This window comes from Panthera tigris, chromosome A3, assembly GCF_018350195.1.
Source record: "Panthera tigris isolate Pti1 chromosome A3, P.tigris_Pti1_mat1.1, whole genome shotgun sequence".
Classification (NCBI taxonomy): domain Eukaryota; kingdom Metazoa; phylum Chordata; class Mammalia; order Carnivora; family Felidae; genus Panthera; species Panthera tigris.
This window is the reverse complement of record NC_056662.1, coordinates 120354492-120370632: the sequence shown is the minus strand read 5'-3', so window position 1 is coordinate 120370632 and position 16141 is coordinate 120354492. Positions and strand designations below refer to the sequence as shown.

General features: G+C 40.7%; 2 protein-coding genes across 5 annotated transcripts in view; one reads left to right on the top strand and one right to left on the bottom strand.

Annotated features, from left to right (window-relative positions):
• Positions 1-77: 77 nt before the first annotated feature.
• On the bottom strand, positions 78-7201 carry PFN4 (profilin family member 4). Of its 4 annotated transcripts, none has more exons than XM_007080729.3 (5): positions 6985-7201; positions 4638-4766; positions 4136-4273; positions 3214-3319; positions 78-295 (listed from the first exon to the last, which is right to left on the bottom strand). In XM_007080729.3, exons 2-5 carry the CDS (start codon positions 4752-4754, stop codon positions 267-269), a joined length of 390 nt encoding a protein of 129 aa, XP_007080791.1. In that variant the 5' UTR covers positions 4755-4766; positions 6985-7201; the 3' UTR covers positions 78-266. The 4 variants fall into 4 exon arrangements, with proteins under 4 accessions (XP_007080791.1, XP_042838336.1, XP_042838335.1 ...); XM_042982402.1 differs by lacking the exon at positions 6985-7201 and adding an exon at positions 6525-6826; XM_042982401.1 differs by lacking the exon at positions 6985-7201 and adding an exon at positions 6690-6826.
• The window catches only part of FAM228B (family with sequence similarity 228 member B), a 23990-nt gene continuing 14973 nt past the window's right edge, over positions 7125-16141 (top strand). The window contains 6 exon segments of the mRNA XM_042982400.1: positions 7125-7288; positions 7540-7640; positions 7907-8037; positions 10995-11063; positions 13574-13765; positions 14386-14466. Coding sequence (XP_042838334.1) covers positions 7939-8037; positions 10995-11063; positions 13574-13765; positions 14386-14466 — 441 coding nt within the window. The 5' untranslated portion in view covers positions 7125-7288; positions 7540-7640; positions 7907-7938.

Here is a 16141-nt window from a genome sequence, read left to right as displayed (position 1 = left end):
ACAGATATGCCCGTGCAGCTATCAATGTCCTCACATTCATACCAATGACCAGCGCTTAAAAAAATCAAACAAACAGGTAAAGCTTATCAAAGAATTCTAATTAAAGAAGAGGATCTCTTGAAATAAGAAAAATCGCTCCCTTAACTCATTCTTCCTTTTTGGTACCTTCTTCCTAGTGTTTTACAATCACAAAATAAGGCATTACTTTTTCTTTAGAATTGATTTCCTATAATAACAAAAGCTGTTTTTCATGGTCCTTTGATGACTTAATTTCCTTTTCTTCTTAGATATTCTCCTGAAAGAAACCAGAACATGGTTATTACTTGTGAGCAGCAAATTATCACCACAATATGATTCATTCATTTATTTATTCCACAGACATTGGGAGTGACTACCATGTGCCAGATGCTGGACATACAAGGATGACTGGATAGTTAATACCCATCGCTGCTCTCAAAGATATATATGTTTCCTAGAATCTTTCATAATAAAACATTTAAAAATAGTTATAATTCTTTATTTCCCAAATTTTCTGTAATTATCATGTATAATTTTGATATAATTTTTTTGATAGTGAAAAATATAATTAAAAGAAAAACAAGGGAAGGAAACAGAAGTAATGAGATAAGTAACTGGCTCCTGAGTAGGTGTCAGGCCTCAATCATCCTTCATGAGAATCCAACCACTTCCAAGATAGCCCATCCCTTCCTAGAGCAGGAGGATTTTTATTTATTTATTTTTTGAGAGAGAAAGAGAGAAAGAGAGAGAGAGAGCAAGGAGGGGAGGAGCAGAGAAAGAGAGGCAGACACAGGATCTGAAGCCGGCTCCAGGTTCTGAGCTATCAGCACAGAGCCCAATGCAGGGCTCAAACTCATGAACTGTGGGATATGACCTGAGCCAAAGTCGGTCGCTTAACTGACTGAGCCACCCAAATGCCTTGAGCAGTAGGATTTTAGTAGCATGATGTCAGCTATCTCCTTCTAACTAGTATAGATTCTTTGGAGTATTTTGTGGTTGTAAACAAGAACCTCAACCTTTACTGCCAGCTACAGAATCTACTTTACAGGGCTGAGGCAACTTCCCTGGTCTCCACGGGAGACCTGGGGAATTAGCCCTGGGCCCCAGTTGATAGGATAGAATCTGGCCTCTTGACGGCCTAATTCCCCCTTTCCCTAGCCTCATTTTCTGGATACCTTTAATTATATAATTAACCCAAATCTACATGTCTCTGTTCTGTCTTCCTGCTCCAGCCCTAGTCTACTGAAACTGAACTTCCCTCAAATTTTGACACCTGCCCAGAAAAGGACCTTGGTGGTTGTAATTGCCTGTTCCTCCCATGTTGGAGGTCACTCCTTCTGTGTCTTCTTCAGGTTCAGTCCTATTTACTCTTAGAATACCTCATTGCCAGCTGTGTAGCATGGTTTATGACACTCCATGACAGGAAACTATTTATAACAACTGGGAAGTTCTGTGCATACATACATTTGTGTGTGTGTATGTGTGTGTGTGTGTGTGTGTGTGTTTCTGTGATGGTACTTAATTTCTCAGTTTTTTAAGATTCATTTCTCTGGAGCCTTCCCTGATTCTGCTAGGCAGAGGCTATTCATTTATTTGTTCATCAAACATGTATTAATTACCTACTCAACACTAGAGGCTGTTTTAGGTACTGGAGATAGGAGATTAAGACACAATTCTTATCTTCTAGGGGCTCACAATCTAGGTAAACAAAGAGCTCTAATGGCAATGATAGTAAAGGTATGCATAAAATGCATAGCATAGCGGGAATATGCATAGTGCATAGCCCAAGAACTGACTTGTGTCTCCATTGATGATTAGGAATTTGACAACTGAATGTGAAGGGGCAGGGCAGAAAGGGACACTTATTTTTAGACAGCATGTATAGAGGCCTGGGAGGTAGAGACTATGTCTGCTTACAGCTTTGATATCCTTGTTTATTTGGATAGAAGAACACACATGGTAGATCATCACTGAATATGTGTTGAAAGAACGAAAGAATGGCTGCTTTCCTCACTAGTAGAGGTAGAGGATTCTACTATCTTAAAGGAGTGTTCAAGTAACCCCCCCCCCAATTTTTTTTAAGGAATTTAGGTTTACATTTAAAAATCTGAACACAGGGGAGCCTGGGTGGCTCAGTCGGTTAAGCGTCCGACTTCGGCTCAGGTCACGATCTCACAGTCTGTGAGTTCGAGCCCCGCGTCGGGCTCTGGGCTGATGGCTCAGAGCCTGGAGCCTGCTTCCGGTTCTGTGTCTCCCTCTCTCTCTGCCCATCCCCCATTCATGCTTTGTCTCTCTCTGTCTCAAAAATAAATAAAAACGGTAAAAAAAATTAAAAAAATAAAAATAAAAATCTGAACACAAATATAATTTATCATTCATTAAGCTCGACTCTCATAGGTATAATTTCCCAGTTAGTCCTATATTAGATCTTCATTCAAAAACATAAAGACACAGAAGAGGAATGCAGTAGACATCAATAAGGTAGCTGCCTGGCTCAGTAATTTTTCTGTAAAAGGCTCCTTTACATAGGGTGGCCCCCAGCAGTTAACATTTCTGTTTTGTTTTGTTTCGTTTTGTTTTTTACCCTGCTGCCTTCCTCACCCCTAACCCCCCAAAAGCTGACTGATATAGGGGTAAACCATATGACCCAAGACTTGTCAAATCAGGGTCCTAAAAGAAATTAAGAGGCAGTATGTGCGCCTTGGCCATGATACCAGCCAGGAAAGGCTTTGCAATAGGACAGAACAAAGCTGATGCCCTTAGAAACAGACTAGAGGGGTGCCTAGGTGGCTCAGTCCGTTGAGCATCTGACTCTTGATTTTGGCTTGGTCATGATCCCAGGGCCGTGGGATTGAGCCCCACATTGGGCTCCGCACTGAGCTTGGAGCCTACGTAAGATTCTCCTTCTCTCTCTCCCCCTTTTTTTCCTCTACCCCCTCCCCTGCTTGTGCTCACTTTCATGCTATCTAAAAAAAAGAAAGAAAGAAAGAGAAAAAAAGAGACTAGAGAAGCATTCTAGCGGTATTTCTGTCCCTGGAGTCCATTTTCCCTGTGGTTCAGCTGCATTAACTCCAGTACTCTTCCAATAAATTCCTCCTTTCTGCCCTCAGTGGTGTGAATTGGTTCTCAGTTACTGGCAGTCAGAAGGCCTCACTACCATAGGGAATGAAGACAGGCATAGGGAGACAAACTTACCCAGTTTCTCTGTGGCTTCCACACAAACACTAGGATACATGCCTTCAGTGTAAGTTGCCACCAGAAGATACAGATGGGTCTTCACAACAACCACACCAGTGTTTTCCTGGATAAGAGTAAAACAGAATGCCCTTCTTTTGGTTCTTGTCACAGGACTAGCAGTTGCACTTCAGCCACATTTCTTGCCATTTCTTTACTTCCATAACGCTGATAAATATCTGTTTGTGGACTCTTCACTCTTTTCCACTAATTTAGTTGTCTTTTCTCAAAAAATTTCAGACTTGTAATAACAGCATGTGTATTTTGAGAAAGTTCCCCAGCTGATTGTAATCTACCCCTATCTCAATGAGAACAAATGATATAATGAAAAGGTTATACATTTTGGAATTGGACAGCTTTGGGCTTGAATCCCGGCACCTCCATTTTCTGCTGCATGACTAAGGAAGAATTATTTAACCTCATTAAATCTCAGTTTCGTCACCTGAAAAATGAGGCTACTTACTTTATAATACGGATGAAGTATGCTTATGCCATAATATAGGGCATCCAATAAATGTGAATTTCAGCTCCTTGTTTCCTTACAGGCAACAGAGAGCCAAGAGAGGTTTTAAGCACATGAATGCTGACTTTTTCTTTTTTCTTTTCTTTTTTTAAGAAAGAGGATGTAGAGTATGGAGTAGTGAAAGGAGATACTTTAGGCAAGGTTCAGTTGACAGATTCTGGAATGAATATTTCTCAGCTAGGCTCTCTGTTCATACTTTCTTTTACTTATGCCTTCCTGGCATTAGACTGCTGTCTCAGACATTGCCACTGCAGTAATGGGCTCAGTTTGTTTTATAAATGGGATCAGTGGGGACAGAGCAAATTGGAGTCAAATTCTTAAGGCTTTTTACCTAGCCGTCTTCAAATCTTGAACACTCACATTCTTAGCATAAAGAGAATAGTCATCTGCCCGGACACATTTGTAGTCCTTTTCCTTGAAATACAGTCCTTCTCTTCTGGTTTGCAAAGGGTTCTTGGCGAATCCATTCACAAGAGTTCGGACATCACTGGGCATTACCTGCAGAAGTTAGACTAGGAGTGGGCAAACTATGGCAGGCTGGCCAAATTTGGCCCACTACCTGTTTTTGTAGCGCTGGAAGCTAAGAATGTTTTTTTTCTATTATTAAGTCATTGGAAAAAACAAATAGTATATTTTGTGATATGTAAAAATTACATGAAATTCAAATTTCAGTGTTCATAAAGATTTATTGGAACACAGTCACACCCATTTTTTAATGTACTGTCCTTGCTTGTTTCCCCATTAAAACTGCATAGTAGTGTACTTGTGACAATGGCCATATAGCCCAGAAACCGAAAATGTTTACTATGGCTCTTTACAGAAAGAGTTTGTAATGCTTATACCCAAACTGGCTTTTTCTTACACTAAATCCTGGTGATGCTACACTCAAGCTTCGCTCCTGGAGTTTGATGAGGGCTGCACTGTCCACATGCTTTGTTCCCAGGAGGGTATCTAACAGTAAGTTCTGCAAATGGCTCATGCTCCCTCAGCCCTGAAAAAGGGAACCGCAGTTGATACGATTCACCCTATGAGAATACAAACCTCCCTAAGACCCTTTGGACAGGTCTCAGCGTGAAAACTGTGGTCTGTTACCTAATATCCAAAGAGGAAAATAGAATAATAGAAAATCACAATTCACAAAACAGGTTATTAAGTGACCTTAGAAAATCACTGCTCATAATTTTCAAGTTATGTCAGTGGTTCACATCGGAATCACCTGAGATTATAAACCCCAAAGCGTGGCACAAAAACAGACACATAGACCAATGGAATAGAATAGAAACCCCAGAACTAGACCCACAAACATATGGCCAACTAATCTTTGACAAAGCAGGAAAGAACGTCCAATGGAAAAAAGACAGTCTCTTTAACAAATGGTGCTGGGAGACCTGGACAGCAACATGCAGAAGGTTGAAACTAGACTGCTTTCTCACACCATTCACAAAAATAAACTCAAAATGGATAAAGGACCTGAATGTGAGACAGGAAACCATCAAAACCCTAGAGGAGAAAGCAGGAAAAGACCTCTCTGACCTCAGCCGTAGCAATCTCTTATTCGACACATCCCCAAAGGCAAGGGAATTAAAAGCAAAAATGAACTATCGGGACCTCATGAAGATAAAAAGCTTCTGCACAGCAAAGGAAACAATCAACAAAACTAAAAGGCAACCAACAGAATGGGAAAAGATATTTGCAAATGACATATCGGACAAAGGGCTAGTATCCAAAATCTATAAAGAGCTCACCAAACTCCACACCCGAAAAACAAATAACCCAGTGAAGAAATGGGCAGAAAGCATGAATAGACACTTCTCTAAAGAAGACATCCGAATGGCCAACAGGCACATGAAAAGATGCTCAACGTCGCTCCTTACCAGGGAAATACAAATCAAAACCACACTCAGATATCACCTCACGCCAGTCAGAGTGGCTAAAATGAACAAATCAGGAGACTATGGATGCTGGCGAGGATGTGGAGAAACGGGAACCCTCTTGCACTGTTGGTGGGAATGCAAATTGGTGCAGCCGCTCTGGAAAGCAGTGTGGAGGTTCCTCAGAAAATTAAAAATAGACCTACCCTATGACCCAGCAATAGCACTGCTAGGAATTTACCCAAGGGATACAGGAGTACTGATGCATAGGGGCACCTGTACCCCAATGTTTATAGCAGCACTCTCAACAATAGCCAAAGTATGGAAAGAGCCTAAATGTCCATCAACTGATGAATGGATAAAGAAATTGTGGTTTATATACACAATGGAGTACTACAGGGCAATGAGAAAGAATGAAATATGGCCCTTTGTAGCAACGTGGATGGAACTGGAGAGTGTGATGCTAAGTGAAATAAGCCATACAGAGAAAGACAGATACCATATGTTTTCACTCTTATGTGGATCCTGAGAAACTTGACAGAAACCCATGGGGGAGGGAAAGGAAAAAAAAAAAAAAAGAGGTTAGAGTGGGAGAGAGCCAAAGCATAAGAGACTCTTAAAAACTGAGAACAAACTGAGGGTTGATGGAGGGTGGGAGGGAGGGGAGGGTGGGTGATAGGTATTGAGGAGGGCACCTTTTGGGATGAGCACTGGGTGTTGTATGGAAACCAATCTGACAATAAATTTCATATATTGAAAAAAAACTATAAAAAAAATAAAATAAACCCCAAAGCGAAAAACACCTGCGGGATGCACAGCCAATGATCTAAGCAAGGCTGAATGAGATCAGCTGATCCTGAGTCCTCACATTCTCTTACCGCTGGCGGACCAGCATCAGCGCCAACTATAGGCTCTGATACAGGGGACTGAATAAACCTTTAACGCATTTAAAGCGACATTTCCCGTCTTCATAAGGGCAACCTCCACAAACACTCATCCTTCTAAGGGATAATTCTGAGGGCAGCGCCCCTTCCCGGTCATCCCTGGGGTGTTTCCTGAAGTGGGACTGGAGGCCAGGAAGGAGGATCACTGTCTAGTCCGGATGGCCGGAAGACGCCCAGACGGCTCAGGGGAGCTCGGTGAGCCTGGCGGAGGCAGAAGGAACCGAACACTCAGTAAAGCCGTCCCGTCAACGGTCGCGGGGGAGGGCGGGGCGGGAAGGCGATGTGCCTCACTATTGGCTGCGATGGTTGCCCGTCACCGAGAAGGGCTTCGGTTTGGCTCTCTAACCACGACCCGCCCACTAGTGCGGGCACCACAGGTGTCCAGGTTACAAACCCGGCGGACTGGACTTGAGGAGCGCAGTTGGGTGCGGCTCAGGAGTTCCGGGGCCGCTCTCCAGGCCCTGAGCCCCGCAGAATTCTGACTCGTCGTCGTCTGTCGCGGCACAGGGTCTGCTGGGGGTGCGTCGGGAGACGCTAGACGCGAACGTTCTGCCATTTCGAGGCGACGGGCCCGAGCTGAGGGGGCCGCAGGCTCGGGCGGGCTCACTCTCTCTCCGCAGCCGACGACTGCTGGGCCGTGGGCCGTCGGGCCGGGCCCCCGCGTGCTGCTGGGAGCCGAGGGGGAGGGAGGAGCTGGGGTATCTGTCGTGGTCTGCAACTCTCCTGTCGGGCCGGGCAGAGCACGCACGCATCTTGCGGACGGGGTGGGAGGGGAGGGATGGGGGTCGTGGGTGCTGTAGGTCTACAGCGGGCGCAAGCCTTAATGATAGCTTCCCCCTCAGATGACAGTCCTTGTGTGTGTATGTGTTGGGGGGGGGGAGTGCTTTGGGCGTCCTAGAGCTTGAGGTCACGCAGAGATGGTCTGAAAACCCCTCCCTTCTATAAGCAGCCCTGCTTGTGTGGGCTTCGGTAGCCAGGAACTTGCAACTCTCCGGGTCGGCGGCCCTCGGTCAGAAAAGTGCTGCAGTGCGACCCCTAGAGACCCGGCTGGTAATTGCCACCCCGGCTCCGACGGGCTGTGTTGTAGGAGGACGTGGGAAGCCTGGAATAACAGGGGGACGCGGGTCAGTCCAGAGAGAACCTCCCCTGCTTAGAAGAGGCTGGGTCTGAAGACATCATCAGAAACTATGGTGAAGGCCTCTGTGTGGGTGGCTACTAATTCAGAATCCGTTCCACACCTGTTCGTAGTGGCCAAGGCTTGTTAATTAAGAGAAAATAGGACTGAAGCCTCATTAATGAATAAGTGACTCTTCTAGTTTTTCTAGGGGCTCCGTTATTTGTGACCACAATGACAAATTTAGACAGTGATGATATGCTAACTGACAAGCTTCGTAAGCCCAAGAGCTCGAAAGAATGGTTGGAACCACAGCCACTTCATCTTATGGAGGTAACGGTAGTATGGCATTTTGAAGTTTATATTTGGGTAGTTGCATTGAGATCTGGCTTGTGCTTAACAGTTTTTCTATGTTTTGTATTTCATTTCTGTCCTTTATTATTCCATTTATTCTACTTTGTATTTTCATTTTCTAGTTTCTTAAGGTGGAATCATCGGTAATTGATTATAGGCCTTTACTGTATAACAAACTTAATAAGTTTCTCCTGAAGCGCTCTTAAAAAAAAATAAAAAGTTTTTCCATTTTTGAGGGAGAGAGAGCTCACATGAGCGGGGGAGGGGCAGACACAGAAGGGGAGAGAGACTCTCAAGCAGGCTGAGTCCTGCCAGCACTGAGCTGGACTTGGGGTGCCATCTCATGAACTGTGAGATCATGACCTGAACGGAAATTGAGAGTTCGGTGCTCAACTGACCGAACCACCCAGGCGCCACTCTCCTGAAGTACTCTTGTAAACTGCATCACCTAAATTTATATATGTTGTTTTTTGAAAAACGATTGTAATTTCTTTTTTTCTAAACAGCTTTATTAAGGTATAATTGGTACACAATAAACTGCGTATATTTGAAGTGTACAGTTTGAACATTTTTGACACATGTGGCCACACGTGAAACCACCACAATTGAGAGAATGAACGTATTCATTATGCCCCAAATTTCCTCCTCCTGTACCTACCCTCCTTCCTTTGCCTATCCCCAACCAAGGCAATCACTGATTTGCTGTCACTTGGGTTAATTTTGCCCTTAAAAAATTTTATGCAGATGTAATCTTACAGTATGCTTTTTGCCTGGCTGCTTTTACTCAGCATAATTATTTTGGGATTCATCTGTGTTGTGGTCATGTATCAGTATTTTATTTACTTATTTGCTAAATGCTGTATAGTTTATCCATCCTGCTGATGGACATTTGGGTTGTTTGCATTTTTTGGCTGTCACAAATAAAGCTGTTAGGAACAATCATGCACATGTCTTTTTATGGACATACACTTTCATTTCTCTTGGGTACATATCTAGTTGTAGAAGGACTGGGTCATATGGTAAATGAATTTAACTTTAAAAAAAAATTTTTTTTTTTAACGTTTATTTATTTTTGAGACAGAGAGAGAGAGAGCATGAACGGGGGAGGGTCAGAGAGAGGGAGACACAGAATCTGAAACAGGCTCCAGGCTCCGAGCTGTCAGCACAGAGCCTGACGTGGGGCTCGAACTCACGGACTGCGAGATCATGACCTGAGCCGAAGTCGGCCGCCCAACCGACTGAGCCACCCAGGCGCCCCAAGAATTTAACTTTTTATGAAAGTGCCAAACTGTTTTCCAAAGGAGTCTGCCTTGTACATACACAGTTCAAGGATCTGCCAGAGATTTGGTCAATTAATTTGTAAAATTTGTGGCATCCGCTCTATGATTTTCTCCTTTCAGGTATTTCTCCTTTGACTTTCCAGCTCCTCTGGTTTCCCTGAACTCTGTCTTCTAATTCTTGAATTTTGTAAAACTTCATGTTTCAGAGTTTGAGCCCTCTCCTTTAGCTCTGATGGAGGCCTGCTCTTAGACAAAAGTCCATAAAAACTGAAAATTTATCCACTGCCGTTAGTCTCTTTTTCTAATTATTGACTACATTCTTGTTTCTCCCTGTTTTGGTTCAGTCTCCAGTGTCTTCAGATTGTTTTTTCTATTTTTGTCTAGAATATTAATTCAGTACCCATCTTGGTTTTGAGAACAACAGATTTGCCAGGAATAGCAATCCTGTGAGGCAGAAAGAACAAAGAAAGTGAATCTGGAGTTAGATACATTTGAGATTAAATTCTTGTCTGCAGGCAGGATTTTCTAGGCTTCTAGTTGTTGCTTAACTCCCATGACCCTTAATTTACTTGGGTGTTAACCATCCTTGGGAAGTTAGGTTCTTGGATTTTCAGATTTTACTCATCTGTTTTGAAAACAAGAGTAGTGGAACTGAAAACAGCTATTTCCAATGATAGTTAATTTGAGAATATTTTTTGTGTAATTATGAATGGATTTTAAAGGGCCACCCAAAATGTCTGTCACTTTGGGCAATTAAAAAAAATTAATCATGTTTCCATTGTGGTAAAATAAATATAGTATCAAAGTTCGCTATTTTTAACCATTTTTAAGTGTACAATTCAATGACATTAATTACAACCTCTTGTATTTCTGGCAGATATTAATTGTGGAAGATTTGTTATAAAAATGGAAAAAAATTAATGTTATGGACTATTTCCTGAAGATTGTGTTGCTTTAAAATCTAAAAATGAGGGGCGCCTGGGTGGCTCAGTCGGTTAAGCGTCTGACTTCGGCTCAGGTCACGATCTCGCTGTCCCGTGAGTTCGAGCCCCACGTCGGGCTCTGGGCTGATGGCTCGGAGCCTGGAGCCTGCTTCCGATTCTGTGTCTCCCTCTCTCTGTGTCTGCCCCTCCCCCGTTCATGCTCTGTCTCTCTCTGTCCCAAAAATAAACAAACGTTAAAAAAAAATTTTTTTTTTAAATAAAAAAAAATAAAATCTAAAAATTACTTGTATATAAACAAATTTATTATTAGTATATGATAGCTATAATGACTAAATGAATTAAAGTAGAATTCACTAATGATTGAATGAATTCAAATAGAGGCCTGATTGTGTTTTAACCCATAAAGGTGAAAGCCTTCTATGAAATGTGGAAAAAAAAGATGAGTTCTGCTTACCATGTGACTCTGGGCAAGTCATTTGTCCATGCTGGAATTCAAAATGTCTGTGATCTGAGTTATTTTTTGCCCTTGGATGAGCTATAGCAAATAGCAGAAAGATTCAAATGCTCTTTAAAAGTACTGGATGATATGATTTGAGGTAGAAAAATTGTATTTATGGAGAACTTTCCAGGGAGATGTCTGTGAGTCCAGATAGTATTAATAATTTGATTTTTTTTAAGATTTGATTTTCAAAATTTCATTCTGTAATTATAGGTATTAGCTAAAGAAGATATTGATGCAGCTATTCAATCAATATTATATAGAGAAAATCATGTAACTAAGGTAAGAATTGGCTACAGAATGTGTCATGATTAAAAATTAATTTTGTTTTTCCCTTTTAGATGGAAAATAGAATTGAAAACACTCATTAGTGCCTAGGATTAACCTTAAGAGAAATCTGAGATTGTTTTAATTGACTTCCTATCTTTTTATTTGTGGGGATTCTTTCACAGATACTTTTTTTAAGTTTATTTATTTATTTTGAGAGAGTGTGGGCAGGGGAGGGGCAGAGGGAGGTAGAGAGAGAGGATCCCACACAGGCTCTGTGCTTAGAGCACAAGATGCAAGGCTTGAACTCATGAACCGTGAGATCATGACCTGAGTTGAAACCAAGAGTCTGATGCTTAATCGACTAAGCCACCCAGATGCCCCTCACAGATACTTTTATATAAGAGTTTTCCCCTAGTCACTTGTTCTTTCATCTAATGGGGCTTCTGTGGAGTCACTGTGTATTCTTACGAGTTTTAAGAGCTGTTATTGGGACTCACTAATTATTACTCAGGTATGCATAGGTAGAAGAAGGCTTTAACTGTATCAGCACGGGCTTAATTATAAGACAAGATGAATGTCCACGTGTGGTGAGCACTGGAGTGGGTAACAGGAAAAGAGCTATTCGTTAAGAATGATTAAAGTGTGGAGCTCCTGGGTAGTTCAATTGGTTAAGCATCGGACTCGATCTCAGCTCAGGTCTTGATCTCAGGGTCATGAGTTCAAGCCCTGCATTAGGCTCTGCTCTGGGCATGAAGCCTACTTAAAAAAAAAAAAAAGGTTGAAGTGTGCTATGACCTGAATCTAAGAAGGGGTATGAGTTAGAGAAGCTCTCAGGGTTCTTGGTTTATTTTTTTTTCATTTTGAATTTCTTGTGGTTGATTGTAGTAATCACATGATTTCATTTGCTAGATGAAAGGTGGATAAGTTTTGGATAAAAAAAGTTTAGTGTATAGCCTAAATCAGTCATTTTCTTTATTTACAGGCTGCTTGCCATTTCATCCAGGTTGTGCTACATTTCTGCCTGTTTACTCTTGTCTTTTTTTTTTCCCAATAGATTTTTCTTCTTCCACATTCTCTCATACCTTCTCTTCCTAGATAACTCCTTATATTTTGAGAGAGAGAGAGAGAGAGAGCAAGGAAGCATGAGTTGGGGAAGGGCAGAGAGAGAGAGAGGGAGACACATAATCTGAAGTAGGCTCCAGGCTCTGAGCTGTCAGCACAGAGCCTGATGTGGGGCTCGATCTCATGAGCTGTGAAATCATGACCTGAGCCTAAGTTGGATGGTCAACTGCTTGAGTCACCCAAGTGCCCCCTAGGTAACTCCTTTAAGGCCCATCTCAAATGTGTCCCACTGTAGGAATAAAAAAAAAAAAATTAGTCACTTTTTTCCATTGTAGTAAAATATATATAACATAAAATTAGCTATTTTAAACCTTTTTTTTTTTTTTTTTTTTTTTTTTTATGAGAGAGAGAGAGCGAGCGAGAGTGCACACTTGAGGGGAAGGGCCAGAGGGAGAAGGAAAGAGAATCTTAAGCAGGCTCCACACCCATTGTGGAGCCTGACACAGGTCTTGATCTCATGAACTTGAGATCTATGACCTGAGCCAAAATCAAGAGTCAGACACTTAACTGACTGAGCCACCCAGGTGCCCCTTAACCATTTTTAAGTGTACAATTCAGTGACATTAATTATCCACAGGTTGTGCAATCATCATTACTATTTATTTCCAAATAGATGGATGTTGTGAAACCATCACCATTTATTTATCTCTAAAACTTTTCATCACCCCAGCCAAAACTGTATATGCATTAAGTAATGACTTTCCATTCCTCCTTCCCCAGAGGTCCCTCTGGTAACTTCTGGCTTACCATCTGTCTTTATGAATTTGTTTACTCTAGATAATTTCATATAAGTGGAATCCTACAGTATTTGTCCTTTTGTGTCTGGCTTATTTCACTTAGCATATTGTCTTCAAGATTCATCCATGTTGTAGCCTATGTCAGAACTTCATTCCATTTTATGGCTGTATAATATTGCATTTTGTGTATATACCATATTTTGTTTATACATTCATCTGCTGATGGACACTTGGGTTGTTTTCATCTTTTGGCTATTGTGAATAATGCTGTTACGAACATTGGTATATAAGTATCTGAGTCTTTGTTTTTAGTTCTTTTATAGATACATGCTTATATCTATATATATTACAGACAATCTATATGTATTACCTATATGTGTATATGTATACATATGTGTATATTATATATACACACACATACATGTTGCTATATTGTCCCTCCTATTTTGTGTATTTGTCTTGTAGTCTATCTCTCTAGGGAGAGTAGGCATGTTGTCTAATTAATCTATATATTCATCATTTCTAGTGTAGTGTGTATCACACAGTAGAAGCCAAATAAATCAGCGAATGACTTTGTGAGTTATTCTTAGGAATATAAATGAAGTTTAAATTTTAGTACAAAATAACTTCAGGATAATTGCCTTTTCTGTCATTGTTTAATAGGAACTAGATAAGTATTTACAACATCATGACTTCTTAAATGCAAGAAGAAAAGAGAGGTTATATAAAAGATGGACTGACCACGTGGCAGATCCTCTCCAGAAGAAAATTATAGAAAAAGTTTGTTCACATAAGAATATTAAAAAAAGGAGACAAGAAGAATTAGATGGTTTTTTAAAACATGTAAATAAAAAGGTACTAAGAAGTCATTTGATACTTGTTTCAGTTGGTTTAAAATGGTGATTATAATCATTCAAACAGCTTATCTCTTTCACTCTATATATGTATAATCTCTACTCTGTTAGAGCATATACTATTCCTAAATCTAGGACATGTGGAAAGTATGGAGGGAAGAGGGTTAGGTCTGGATTTAAATGTGTATATTAGAGTTATTATTCTTTGCTTTTCTCATGTAATATTTTGTATACCAATTAAATTTGGCCTCTAGGTTCGATAGATAGGTATAGTTCTAGAACACAGTTATTTACAAAACTATAAGATATTTCTGTTTTGGCATTTCTAAGAGATCTGAGATGTTGACTACTAAACATTTAAAAACAATTTCCCAAATCTGTTAGTGTTCCAACATTCATTATTACTTATAACAAATTTTAAGTAGATCCCTTCTATCGCTATAATATTTATTACTTGGCTACCTTAAGTTTAACTTCAAATTTGACCTTTCCTTCCATTTTGTATTTGTCATTAATGCCGTTTTGAAGCAGAAGAATGGAATTGTGTGTTTGAATCTTGACTCCTGTTATGCTCAAAGTTGTGCACCTCTTGTTATGTGTAGTTTTATTTCCTTCCTGTAGGGAAATGCATTTATAGAGCATTATGATCCGAAAGAGTATGATCCTTTTTATATGAACAAAGAGGACCCGAATTTTCTGAAGGTACGATAGACTTCTAATTTTTGATATTATGTGGTTGGTTTTTTTGAGCAGCCCTAATGTATGGGTAGTCCTTTAGTGATTCCCCAGGAATGCAGTAGCATCTTTTTTTTTTTTTTTTTTTTTTTTTTTGAGAGAGCGTGAGTGGGGGAAGGGCAGAGAGAGGGGGACAGAGGATCAAAAGCAGGCTCTGTGCTAACAGCAGCAAGCCTGATGTGGGGCTCAAACCCATGAACTGACCTGTGAGATCATGACCTGAGCTGAAGTTGGAGGCTCAACTGACTGAGCCACCTAGGTGCCCCAGAATGCAGTAACATCTTAAGAATTGTTTCCCATCTCCATATCTTAGGAATAAAAAAACCCCGAAGTCCAGGGGTGCCTAGGTGACTCTTGACTTTGGCTCAGGTCATGATCTCGCAGTTGGTGAGATTGAACCTGCATCAAGCTCTGTGCTGACGGTGCGGAAACTGCTTGGGATTCTTTCTCCCTCTCTCTCTGCCCCTTACCCACTCACTCATGCTCTCTTTCAAAATAAATAAACTAAAAAAAAAAAAAAAACCCAAATCAAAAAACAACAAAGTCCAAAGTAAATTAAACTTCAGTAAAATTTGAAAATATTATATAATACTCGGATGATAGGTAACATTTAAAATTTTCAAAGACTCTAAAAAGTTTGTTACAAATGTAATACATTTTCATGATAAATGAACAGAATTGATACTTAAATAAAACCACTCACAATTCCATTACCCAGAATGAACTCATTAACACTTCCCTGAATATCATTTTGGATATCCAAGGTTTCTTTGTAAAATAGATTTATTTTACAAAAATGGAGTAACACACATTAGGTTCATACCCTGCATTTTTTTCCTCAATAGTTTTGTGTGTGTGTGTGTGTGTGTGCGTGCGTGTGTGTGTGTGTGTTTTAAAGAGAGAAAGATTGGGACGACTGGGTGGTTCAGTCATTAAGCGTCCAACTTCGGCTCAGGTCATTTCAAGGTTAGTGGGTTCAAGCCCTGCGTTAGGCTCTGTGCTGGCAGCTCAGAGCCTGGAGGCTGCTTCAGATTCTGTCTCCCTCTCTCTCTGCCCCTCCCTCACTCATGCTTTGTCTGTCTCTCTCTCTCTCAAAAATAAGTAAACATTAAAATTTCAAGAGAGAACTATAGCATGAGTAGGGGAGAGGGGCAGAGGGAGAGACAATCTCAAGCACGCTGTATGTTCAGTGTGGAGTCTGACACGGGACTCAGTCCATGACCCCAGCCGAAATTAAGAGTTGGTTGCTCAACTGACTGAACCACCCAGATGCTCCCCTTTTTTTTATCAATAGTTTTATGATTTGCTCTTTGTCAATAAATGTAAATACATAATTTTAATCATTGCATAGTATTCTATTAATAATAACTGCTAACTTACACTGAGGGCTTAGCCAAATGTTAGGACTTTATTTTTTCCCCCATCTTTACTACTCCCACATGAAGTAATTTGCAGATGAGGCAAGTGAGACACAGACTGGTTAAGTTACTTTTCACAATCACACAGCTGTAAATAGCAGAACATATATGGTGTTTCTAACCATATATGTATCTTGCTATACCACCATTTTTTAAAAACATATTCCCTGTTTTGAACATTTAGATTGTTTTGGACATATTATTGTTATAAATGACATGATGAA

What these genes read in the sequence shown, in the direction of transcription:
- PFN4 (XM_007080729.3), bottom strand. Translation starts at nt 4,754, where the DNA reads ATGAGCCATTTGCAGAACTTACTGTTAGATACCCTCCTGGGAACAAAG. An exon ending in ATTCTCTTTATGCTAAGAAT is followed by an intron (nt 3,320 to 4,135) that starts GTGAGTGTTCAA and finishes ACTCTTATCCAG; the next exon opens with GAAAACACTGGTGTGGTTGT. An exon ending in GGAAGCCACAGAGAAACTGG is followed by an intron (nt 296 to 3,213) that starts GTAAGTTTGTCT and finishes GGTTTCTTTCAG; the next exon opens with GAGAATATCTAAGAAGAAAA.